Source organism: Phyllobates terribilis, unplaced genomic scaffold (genome assembly GCF_046119375.1).
Source record: "Phyllobates terribilis strain yellow unplaced genomic scaffold, ASM4611937v1 Scaffold_7__3_contigs__length_470593459, whole genome shotgun sequence".
Lineage (NCBI taxonomy): Eukaryota > Metazoa > Chordata > Amphibia > Anura > Dendrobatidae > Phyllobates > Phyllobates terribilis.
In genome coordinates this window covers 22140464-22152757 of record NW_027362767.1, presented here as the reverse complement: position 1 = coordinate 22152757, position 12294 = coordinate 22140464, and the positions used below count along the sequence as shown (strand labels likewise).

General features: G+C 46.9%; 1 protein-coding gene across 2 annotated transcripts; it reads left to right on the top strand.

Annotated features, from left to right (window-relative positions):
* On the top strand, positions 1 to 5796 carry SPC25 (SPC25 component of NDC80 kinetochore complex). Of its 2 annotated transcripts, none has more exons than XM_073637484.1 (7): positions 1 to 105; positions 242 to 417; positions 489 to 554; positions 4582 to 4728; positions 4806 to 4910; positions 5132 to 5230; positions 5613 to 5796. In XM_073637484.1, exons 2-7 carry the CDS (start codon positions 285 to 287, stop codon positions 5741 to 5743), a joined length of 681 nt encoding a protein of 226 aa, XP_073493585.1. In that variant the 5' UTR covers positions 1 to 105; positions 242 to 284; the 3' UTR covers positions 5744 to 5796. The 2 variants fall into 2 exon arrangements, with proteins under 2 accessions (XP_073493585.1, XP_073493586.1); XM_073637485.1 differs by having other exon boundaries at positions 11 to 105; positions 247 to 417.
* Positions 5797 to 12294: the final 6498 nt, after the last annotated feature.

The following is a 12294-nucleotide window of genomic DNA, read 5'->3' as shown; positions in this document are numbered from 1 at the left end:
CGCAGCCGGCAGTGGATTGGTTGGACTGAGTGACGTCATGGCACTGGCTGCGCGGTAACGTTCGAATCCGGTGGGCGGAGCGCTGGTCATATCCCGGGGCTGCCGGTGAGTGACTGCGGGCGCCATGGAGGGCGGGGCAGAGCGGTAATGGGGACTGCTGTCCTCTGGGGGTCGCCCCCCTTGGAGGTGCGGGGTTTCCTCCGATTTTAACGTCTCCATCTTTCCGTTTCTCCCCGTTCAGCGCAGATAACAGGCAGAGTCCGGTGGACGCCGTGTCTACCGTAATGATGGAAGACGATCAGGGCCTGTTCGCTCTCATGCAGGATTTCCGCACGCGGTTCATCAGTCCGAGCAGCGAGGAGCCGTCTCCGCAGGAAATCCGGGACTCGTACCGGGAAACTCTGCGGAATGTCACGGGTGAGCGCGGATCCGCGGGGAAAGGGGCGCGGAAAGGGGCGCAGAGGCGGTGACGCTGCATGTCTCCCCAGAGTCCTGTGCGGCCAAACAGCAAGAGGGAGAACGGACGATCGAGAGGGTCCAGGAGCTGCGGGCAGGTGAGCAGCCGATAATCCGGCACGTTTGATAATCCAGAGAGTCCTAGAGCTCCAGGCAGGTGAGCAGCCGATAATCCGGCACGTCTGATAATCCAGAGAGTCCTAGAGCTCCAGGCAGGTGAGCAGCCGATAATCCGGCACGTCTGATAATCCAGAGAGTCCTAGAGCAGGTGAGCAGCCGATAATCCGGCACGTCTGATAATCCAGAGAGTCCTAGAGCAGGTGAGCAGCCGATAATCCGGCACGGTTGATAATCCAGAGAGTCCTAGAGCTCCAGGCAGGTGAGCAGCCGATAATCCGGCACGCCTGATAATCCAGAGAGTCCTAGAGCAGATGAGCAGCCTATAATCTGGCACGTCTGATAATCCAGAGAGTCCTAGAGCAGATGAGCAGCCGATAATCCGGCACGTCTGGTAGTCCAGAGAGTCCTAGAGCTCAAGGCAGGTGAGCAGCCGATAATCCGGCATGTCTGATAATCCAGAGAGTCCTAGAGCTCAAGGCAGGTGAGCAGCCGATAATCCGGCACGTCTGATAATCCAGAGAGTCCTAGAGCTCCAGGCAGGTGAGCAGCCGATATTCCGGCACGTTTGATAATCCAGAGAGTCCTAGAGCAGGTGAGCAGCCCATAATCCGGCACGTCTGATAATCCAGAGAGTCCTAGAGCAGGTGAGCAGCCGATAATCCGGCACGTCTGATAATCCAGAGAGTCCTAGAGCAGGTGAGCAGCCGATAATCCGGCACGTCTGATAATCCAGAGAGTCCTAGAGCAGGTGAGCAGCCGATAATCCGGCACGTCTGATAATCCAGAGAGTCCTAGAGCAGGTGAGCAGCCGATAATCCGGCACGTCTGATAATCCAGAGAGTCCTAGAGCAGGTGAGCAGCCGATAATCCGGCACGTCTGATAATCCAGAGAGTCCTAGAGCAGGTGAGCAGCCGATAATCCGGCACGTCTGATAATCCAGAGAGTCCTAGAGCAGGTGAGCAGCCGATAATCCGGCACGTCTGATAATCCAGAGAGTCATAGAGCAGGTGAGCAGCCGATAATCCGGCACGTTTGATAATCTAGAGAGTCCTAGAGCAGGTAATAATCCGGCACGTTTGATAATCCAGAGAGTCCTAGAGCAGGTGAGCAGCCGATAACCCGGCACGTCTGATAATCCAGAGAGTCCTAGAGCAGGTGAGCAGCCGATAATCCGGCACGTCTGATAATCCAGAGAGTCCTAGAGCTCCAGGCAGGTGAGCAGCCGATAATCCGGCACGTTTGATAATCCAGAGAGTCCTAGAGCAGGTGAGCAGCCGATAATCCGGCACGTCTGATAATCCAGAGAGTCCTAGAGCAGGTGAGCAGCCGATAATCCGGCACGTCTGATAATCCAGAGAGTCCTAGAGCAGGTGAGCAGCTGATAATCCGGCACGTCTGATAATCCAGAGAGTCATAGAGCAGGTGAGCAGCCGATAATCCGGCACGTCTGATAATCCAGAGGGTCCTAGAGCAGGTGAGCAGCCGATAATCCGGCACGTCTGATAATCCAGAGGGTCCTAGAGCAGGTGAGCAGCCGATAATCCGACACGTCTGATAATCCAGAGGGTCCTAGAGCAGGTGAGCAGCCGATAATCCGACACGTCTGATAGTCCAGAGGGTCCTTGAGCAGCCGATAATCCGGCACGTCTGATAATCCAGAGAGTACTAGAGCTCCAGGCAGGTGAGCAGGTTGATAATCTGGCACGTCTGATAGTCCAGAGAGTCCTAGAGCTCCAGACAGGTGAGCAGGTTGATAATCTGGCACGTTTGATAATCCAGAGAGTCCTAGAGCTCCAGGCAGGTGAGCAGGTTGATAATCTGGCACGTCTGATAATCCAGAGAGTCCTAGAGCTCCAGGCAGGTGAGCAGGTTGATAATCTGGCACGTCTGATAATCCAGAGAGTCCTAGAGCTCCAGGCAGGTGAGCAGGTTGATAATCTGGCACGTTTGATAATCCAGAGAGTCCTAGAGCTCCAGGCAGGTGAGCAGGTTGATAATCTGGCACGTCTGATAATCCAGAGAGTCCTAGAGCTCCAGGCAGGTGAGCAGGTTGATAATCTGGCACGTCTGATAATCCAGAGAGTCCTAGAGCTCCAGACAGGTGAGCAGGTTGATAATCTGGCACGTTTGATAATCCAGAGAGTCCTAGAGCTCCAGGCAGGTGAGCAGGTTGATAATCTGGCACGTCTGATAATCCAGAGAGTCCTAGAGCTCCAGGCAGGTGAGCAGGTTGATAATCTGGCACGTCTGATAGTCCAGAGAGTCCTAGAGCTCCAGACAGGTGAGCAGGTTGATAATCTGGCACGTTTGATAATCCAGAGAGTCCTAGAGCTCCAGGCAGGTGAGCAGGTTGATAATCTGGCACGTCTGATAATCCAGAGAGTCCTAGAGCTCCAGGCAGGTGAGCAGGTTGATAATCTGGCACGTCTGATAATCCAGAGAGTCCTAGAGCTCCAGACAGGTGAGCAGGTTGATAATCTGGCACGTTTGATAATCCAGAGAGTCCTAGAGCTCCAGGCAGGTGAGCAGGTTGATAATCTGGCACGTCTGATAATCCAGAGAGTCCTAGAGCTCCAGGCAGGTGAGCAGGTTGATAATCTGGCACGTCTGATAGTCCAGAGAGTCCTAGAGCTCCAGACAGGTGAGCAGGTTGATAATCTGGCACGTTTGATAATCCAGAGAGTCCTAGAGCTCCAGGCAGGTGAGCAGGTTGATAATCTGGCACGTCTGATAGTCCAGAGAGTCCTAGAGCTCCAGACAGGTGAGCAGGTTGATAATCTGGCACGTTTGATAATCCAGAGAGTCCTAGAGCTCCAGGCAGGTGAGCAGGTTGATAATCTGGCACGTCTGATAATCCAGAGAGTCCTAGAGCTCTAGGCAGGTGAGCAGGTTGATAATCTGGCACGTCTGATAATCCAGAGAGTCCTAGAGCTCAAGGCAGGTGAGCAGCCGATAGTCCGGCACGTCTGATAATCCAGAGAGTCCTAGAGCTCAAGGCAGGTGAGCAGGCCGATAATCCGACCCGTTTGATAATCCAGAGTCATTGAGCAGGTCGATAATCCGGCACATCTGATGATCCAGAGTCATAGAGCAGGTGAGCAAGCCAATAATCTGGCACATCTGATAATCCAGAGTCATAGAGCAGGCCGACAATCCGGCACGTCTGATAATCCCGAGTCATAAAGCAGGCTGATAATCCAGAGTCATAGAGCAAGTGAGCAGGCCAATAATCCGGCAGTCTGATAATCCAGAGGGTCCAGGAGCTGCAGGCAGATGAGGAGGCCGATAATCTGGCACGATGTGCTGATAATGATTATTCTGGACATTTGATAATCTAGAGTCCTGGAGCTCGAGGCCGATGATCTGTGTCTAATTGCTGATAATTCAGCACATTAAATAATCTGGAATATTACATAATCTGGAAGGTCCTGATAATCCTGAATATTTAATAAATCATCTGCAGAATATCTGATAATCCGGCTAAAAATCCATCATTTAGAATATTTTGAAGTGTTGGATCCGGTCCTGAAATCCAGAACCTGTGATGAACGGACAAGAAGACCTAGTGATCCGGAATATCTGATAATTCAGAACCAGGTCCTGATTATCTATGAAATTGTGTAATTTGTCATTGTGACCTGATAAACCAACAAAAGTTCTAGATAATCCAAGATACCTGATATCTGTAGAGTCTTGGTGGTAATGGGATGGAGGAGAGGTGTGGGGGGTGGAGGTGCGGGGCTGCACAGTTAACCCCCCTCAGTGCTGTACTTGGTCCTTCTCCTGCTCTGAGGCCTTTTCTTTCTGCTCTGATTCGCTCTCTCTTTTTTTGCTCTGATTCGCTCTCTCTCTTTTTTTGCTCTGATTCGCTCTCTCTCTTTTTTTGCTCTGATTCGCTCTCTCTCTCTCTTTTTTTGCTCTGATTCGCTCTCTCTCTCTCTTTTTTTGCTCTGATTCGCTCTCTCTCTCTTTTTTTGCTCTGATTCCTCCCGTCGCCTCCGCAGACACTGAAGAGCAGAACCGGCGCGTTGAGGAGAAGCAGGACGCCATCCTGCAGGAGATCGCCAAGCTGAAGGAGAAGCAGCAGCTGAGCGCCGAGCTGTCCGATCACATCCACAAACTGCGGGAGGAAATCGCCCACAAAAGGGAACGTAAGAGCCGCCCGCTCGCTGCCCCGGGTGACGTGCGGCCGCAGCCAGTGGATGATGGGGGTTCTCCTCTTTTGCAGTTGCTTTAGCAAACAGGAAGGCGAATAAAGAGAAGCTGAAGGAGCTGCAGCTGTCGGCCACGTTGTTCAAGGAGCGTCTGGGGCTGGAGATCCGGAAGCTGCGGGGTAAGTGGACGGTGCGGGGGGCTCTGAGGATTGTCGGGGGCTATTGTTACAGAATTCAGGCTGAGAGTAATTTGTGACTAGTCTTTCCTGAATTTCTTCAGTAGAGGGCTTAGCGCTGGTGTCTGTGGACTGAGGCATCAGAGGTTGTGGAGTGACAGGAGGAGTAATGGAGGGATAAAATCCCCTGCGGAGCTGTGACCGCTGCCATCCTCTCTTCCCAGGTGACCGGCTGCAGTTTGTCTTCAGATGCATTAACCCCAAAGACCTGGAGGAGCCGTACTCCTGCATCATCTGTTTCACCGAGGACGGGGAATATCAGCGTAAGTCGCGTCATTAGTCGCCGGGAGCGTTCATGGGAAATCTGCCCCCGTCCTGGTGTCTGGGGAAACGCCGCGAGGATCGGGATAAAGAGTCCGTCACACCCGGTTAACCCTCTCCTGACAGCTGCCATTCTTTTGCGGCGGGAGCTGAGCCCAGAAGGGGGCGCTGGCTATGTGATGCAGACGGCAGCGAGCGGAGCTGTGCTCATCACCCCTTATGGCTCATGGTCCAGCAGCAGAACATGGCAGGTGCCTGGTGGTCGGGTCGCGGGTTATCTGAGTGGCAGCTGCCGGCGTGCCCTGATAGTATACGGACAGTCGGCGGTGCTCGTAGTCACGGGGGTCTTCATCTGCCGATCCATCTTTGTCCTTCTCTTTACAGTGAGCGACTGCGATCCCCCGCTGGACGGCATCGCCGAGTACCAGAGGAAAGTACGAGAAACCAAGAACTTCTCGGCGCTGCTCACAAACCTGCGCAAATCCTTTGCTGCTTTGTGCACACAAGTGAAATGATCTGTTCCTCTCCTGTATATGATTGTGCTGTAATAAACGTCGCTTTCCTTGTACCCCACGACGTGCGCTGTACATTAACCATCGCCGTGCACCTTGTGCTGCACTGGAGCCTCCGGCCTCCATTAGTGAAAAGGAAAAGATTCAGGAGCGCTGGCGTCATGGCATGCTGGGAGTTGTAGTCTCCCAACGCAGGAAGGAAGATGAATGTTGTAGAATACGTTTCCCTCTCCCTTGTCAGAACTGAGCGCCCCCAACAAATCTGTTATAACTTATCTCAGACAAAAGCTAAAATACGCGCCAAGTGCATTAGAAGACGTCTTATTCCCGGACACAATACAGGAGGAGGAAGCGTCGGGGCCGATGTGACAGCTGTCGCCTGCCAGGAATTTAGATTTGCTGAGAAATAAAATCATGAGCTTTCTCTTAAGAATCTAATAAAATCTCAAGTTGTTTTTTTTTTGGGGGGGGGAGAGAACATGTACTACGTAAAGGACGAGCGTCAGCCTGCAGTGTAAAGAATGGAGGCAGAAATATATGAATTTATTGTATTTTCTCATAAAATTGTGACTTTCTCCTCCTTCCTAATAAGCAAAGTATCAGATTCAGAAAGACTTGTGGTTTGGACGGAGGATGAGGCGCTGAATTAAGAGGCTTGTGCTCTGTGCCGGTCTCCTCGCACTGCTGCTCCACTACCCGCTCTGCTGCTGCTCCGCTGCCTTCTCTGCCGATGCCCGCTCTGCTGCTGCTCCTCTGCCCGCTGTGCCCCTGACTGTTTAACTCTGTAAATGCTGCAGCATTTGGAAGGCAAGGAGGGTGATTGGCAGCCGCGCGATGTGATGATGGCCTCCGAGTCTGCCAGCTATAGTGGCCTGTTAGACCATACCATGAGCAGGGTGTAAAAGGCATTTTGCCAGTGTAAGGCTATGTTCCTACTATGAGCTTTTGATGTTGCAGATTTTCAGTAAAATAGGTTACTTGCATTTTTTTCGAAAATAGCTAAAAAAAAAACTCACCGAAAACTGATCGTGGGAACATAGCCTAATACTGACAGCTCTAATGCCTTGCAGGACACGTATATTGCACGACATTAGAACAGTGAGCAGAGAAGAAAAAGTTGAAGTCCCATAGAGAAACAAAGTAAAACTAAGAAAAAATAAATTACGCCAATAACTGCAGATTTATGTAACAACAAAGTGCACATTTGGTATCGTCGCTGCCGGACGACCTGACCTATAAAACTATCACAATAACTCCAACATCGAACAATAAAGTGTAATAAAATGAGATCAAAAAGTCGGATGTAAATAGAAATGATACCGCTGAAAACGTCATCTTGTCCTGCAAAAAACAAATCGCCATACAACGCCATCAGCCGAAATATAAAAAGCTGTAGAATAAGGCCGTGCAAAAACAATTCTTTTCTATAACACTTGTGTAAAAGCAAAAACACGTAAAAAAAAATGATATAAATGGTATTGCTGTAATCGTGCTGATCCGAAGAATAAAGCCGTCCTATCACTTTTACCACATGGCGAGCGGTGAAAAAAAAACAATTCTTGATTTGCTGCTTTTTGTTTATTCTGCCTCCCAAAAATCAGAATAGAAAGCGATCAAAAAACTTGTGTCCAAAAATAGTACCAATAAAAACGCCAATTCGTCCCGCAAAAAACAAACCCTGACATGCCTGTCGACAGATATATAAGAAATTTATAACACTGAAAATATGGCGATGCAAAAACTTTTTTTTTTTGTATAAAAAGCGTCTTTTAGTGTGACAGCAGCCAATCATAAAAACCGGATATAAATCTGGTATCTCTGTAATCGCACGGAAGAATAAAGTCGCCTAATCACTAATACTGCATGAGGTACGGCATAAAAAATAAAACTAATTCTTCACCTGCTGCTGATTTGTTCATTCTGCCTCCCAAAGATCGCAGTAAGGCTCGGCGCACATTTATCCTGCGCTCTACGCTGAGCGCTTACACCGAGGTTTCCGTGTAAATCTCTGAAATACGTGATTCAGCCGGAACCCCTGGAGGAAGATTCCCTGTAATGAGGCAGATGGAGGCACCGTGGACGCCGTCTGACCTGTGATCCGGCGGTGTCCGTCTGTTCAGGCGTGCATAAAAGTGCCGTCGCCCACAGTTTTGTGCACTTCTGAAAAGGACACTGCTAAACAGGCCAGATGGAGTCCAGAGTAACTCTGCTGCCTCATTACAGTGAATGGATCCCTCGGGGGTTCATCTGAATCACGTCATTTAGATGGAAACCTCTATGTAAGTGCTCATAGTAGAGCACAGGATAAATGTGATCCAAAATGTTATGTAAAATGTTCCCAACAAAAGCTTCAATGCAGTCCAAAAAAAAAACCAAGTCCCCACTCAGGTCCGTCATCTGTTATCAAAAATATAGGGGCTTCCACATTACTGGTAGCAGAAAGGCTCTGAAAAAGCGAAATGGCTCCTCGCCACCTAAAGAAATCCAGCGAATTCTCCCAAATCCAAATGCCCTCCTCACTTCTGTGCCTCCTATTTGGTGTTTCTGTAGCGAGAAGAGCCACTTAATTTCCATGTCCTCAGAAGCACGAGGTGGGTACAATGTATTGGGCGCTACAATGGCAGATTTGTAATTTTCATTCTGCCTCATTCACTGCATTTGACTCCATGGCGGTTTTCCAGAAACAAAATCAAAAATCGCCACTACACCTGTAGATAAATTCCCAGAGGGGTCTTTTCCAAATTGGGGTCACTTGAGAGGGGGGATTCTGCTCTTCTGGCACTTAGGGGCTCTGTATATGGAGTCCGCAAACTATTCTAGAAAAAATCTGTGCCTTAAAAGTCATAGCGCTCTGTCCCTCGAGAGTCTCACCGTGCGGCCATACAGTTCTGTACAGCCAGATGTGGGGTATTGCCGCGTTCTCGGGACATTATGGGGCTGTTTATGTATTTCCCTTCACCGCCCAATGGTAGTGTCAATATGCTCACTGCATCACTAGATGTAAAATGGGGTCACTTATGGGGGGGGGGGCTCTGCCAATGTGATGACACCCCCAAACCATTTCAGCTAAATTTAAACTCAAATATGGCGCTCCTTCCCTTCTGAGCTTTGCACTGCACCTTAAACGTAGTTTTCAACCACATACGTGGTATTGATGGACTCGGGAGACATTGTAACAAATTGTAACATTCTATTATTCCTATTGAAAGTGAAAAACTTGGGGCAAACGCAACATTTTAGTGGAAAAAAAATGGTAATTTTTCATTGACTCAGCCCAATGTTATACAATTCTGTGAGTTAAAATACTCATTACTCCCCTAGATGAATTCCTCAAGTTGCGTAGTTTCCAAAACAGGGTTACTTGTGGGAGTTTGTTGTTTTTGCACCTCAGGGAATCTTCAGATGTGACAAAGTGTACGCAATCTGTTCCGGCAAAAATTATGCTTCTTCCGAGCACCTAAACAGTAGTTTTCCCCCACATATGGGGTATGTCTGTGTACTCAGGAGAAATTGCACAATTTTTGGGGTCCATTTTCTCCTGTTACTCTTGTGAAAATGAAAAATTTGGAGCTAAAGCAATATTTTTGTGGAAAATAAATTAACCACTTCGCGCCAGAGCCTGTTTTTGCCTTCGTGACAGGGCCAATTTTTACAATTCTGACCACTGTCACTTTATGAGGTAATTACTCTGGAACGTTTCAACGGATCCCCCTGATTCTGAGATTGTTTTTTGTGACATATTGTACTTCATGATAGTGGTAAAATTTCTTCGATATCACTTGCGTTTATTTGTGAAAAAATCGGAAATTTGGCGAAAATTTTGCAATTTTCAAACTTTGAATTTTCATGCCCTTAAATCAGAGAGATATGTCACACAAAATAGTTAATAAATAACATTTCCCACATGTCTACTTTACATCAGCACAATTTTGTAACCAAATTTTTTTTTGTTAGGGAGCTATAAGGGTTAAAAGTTGACCAGCGATTTCTCATTTTTCCAACAAAATTTACAAAAACATTTTTTAGGGACCACATCACATTTGAAGTGACTTTGAGGGGCCTTTATGACAGAAAATACCCAAAAGTGACACCATTCTAAAAACTGCACCCCTCAAGGTGCTCAAAACCACATTCAAGAAGTTTATTAACCCTTCAGGTGCTTCACAGGAATTTTTGGAATGTGGAAGAAAAAAATTAACATTTAACTTTTTTCACAAAAATGTTACTTTAGACCTAATTTTTTTTTATTTTCACAGGGGTAACAGGAAAAAATGGACCCCAAAATTTGTTGTGCAATTTCTCTTGAGCACACTGATGCCTCATATGTGGAGGCAAACCACTGTTTGGGCGCACGGCAGGGTTCGGAAGGGAAGGAGCGCCATTAGACTTTTTGAATGTAAAATTTGTCTGAATAATTAGCGGACGCCATGTCGCATTTTGGGAGCCCCTGATGTTCCTAAACAGTGGAAACCCCCCACAAGTGACACCATTTTGGAAACTAGACCCCTTAGGGAACTTATCTAGATGTGTGATGAGCACCTTGAACCCCAGGTGCTTCACAGAAGTTTATAATAATGAGCTGTAAAAATAAAATTTTCACATTTTTCCCACAAAAAGTGTTTTTCATTCCCTAATTTTGCATTATCATAAGGGTAACAGGAGAAATTGCACCATGAAATTTGTTGTACAATTTCTCCTGAGTACGCCGATACCCCATATGTGGGGGAAAACCACTGCTTTGGTGCACGGCAGGGTTCGGAAGAGAAAGGAGCGCTATGTTGGCTGGGATAGGTGGCAGACACCATGTCACATTAGAGGAGTTGCTGACATGCCGAAACAGCAGAAACCCCCACAAGTGACCCCATTTTGTAAACTACACCTCTCAAGGAATTCATCTAGGGAAGTAGTGAGCATTTTTTAATTTTTTAATTTATACCATTGGGCAGTGAAAAAAACATAATTATATTTTTACCACAAAAAAATGTTTTACCCTCAGATTTTACATTTTCACACAGGGCAATGGGTAAAAATGGTGCCGCAATGCGTCACACAATTTCTTCTAAAAGTGGCAATACCCCATATGTGGCTGTATCGTACCGCTTAGCCATACGGTGAGATTTGAGGGGGAAGGAGCGCTATTTGACGATTCGAGAACAAATTATTGTAGAATAGGCATTTGGATTTGGGAGCACAATATTTTCTGAATTTCTTTTGGGGGGCAAGGGCCATTTTGCTTTTCCAGAGCCTTTCTGCTACCAGTAACTTGGAAGTCCCTTATATTTTTAACAGATGACGGACCTGAGTGGGGACTAGCTTTTTTTGAGGACTGAGTTGAAGCTTTTATTGGGAACATTTTACGTAACATTTATCCGGCGCTCGAGGCTGAGCACTTACATCGGGGTTTCCATCTAATTTTCCAAGTGATGTAATTCAGATGGAAACCCCTGCGGGATCCATTCGCTGTAATGAGGCAGCAGAGTTACTCTGGACTCCGTCTGGCCTCTGTTTAGCGGTGTCCTTTTTTTCAGAAGTGCACAAAACTGTGGCCAACCGCACTTTTATGCACGCCTAAAACAAATGACACCGTGGGATCCCAGGCCAGACGGCATTCACAGTGGCCTATATCTGCCTCATTACAGGGAATCTTCCGTCATGGGTTCCGGCTGAATCACGTATTTCAGAGATTTACACGGAAACTCTGGTGTAAGTGCTCAGCGCAGAGCACAGGATAAATGTGAGCAGAGCCTTACTGCGATCTTTGGGAGACATAATAAACAAATCAGTAGCAGGTGAAGAATTGGTTTTATTTATTTTTTACGCCATTCCTAGTGTGATATAACTGATTAGATTACTTTATTCTTCGGGTCGGTGCGATTACAGAGATACCAGATTTATATCGGGTTTTTATGATTGACAGCTGTCACAGACTAAGACGTTTTTTTTTGCAAAATCTAGTTTTTGCATCGCCATATTTTGAGAGCTATCATTTTTCCATATTTCGGCCGACAGAGTCATGTGACGGCTTGTTTTTTGCAGGACAAGTTGACGTTTTTATTGGTACCATTTTTGGGTATGTGACATTTTTTGATCGCTTTCCATTCCATTTCTTGGGAGGTAAAATTAACAAAAAACAACAATTCAGGAATTGTTTTTTGAGGTTTTTTTTTATGCCGTTCTGTGTGTGGTAAAAGTGATCAGGCAGCGTTATTCTTCGGGTCAGTACGTTTACAGTGATACTACACTTACTGTATTTTTTTTATGTTTTGGCGCTTTTACACAAAACAATTTTATAGAAAAAATATTTTTTTTGCATTGCTTTATTCTGAGCGCTATAACTTTTTTATTTTTCGGCTGATGGAGCTGTATGGCGGCTTGTTTTTTGCGGAACAAGATGACGTTTTCAGCGGTACCATTTTTATTTCCATTTTGCTTTTTGATCGCATTTTTTTCCACTTTTTGTTTGGCGATATGATGAAAAAGCATTTTTTTGCTCCATTTTTAATTTATTTTTATTACGGTGTGCACAGAAGGAGTTAATTAGTGTGACAGTTTTA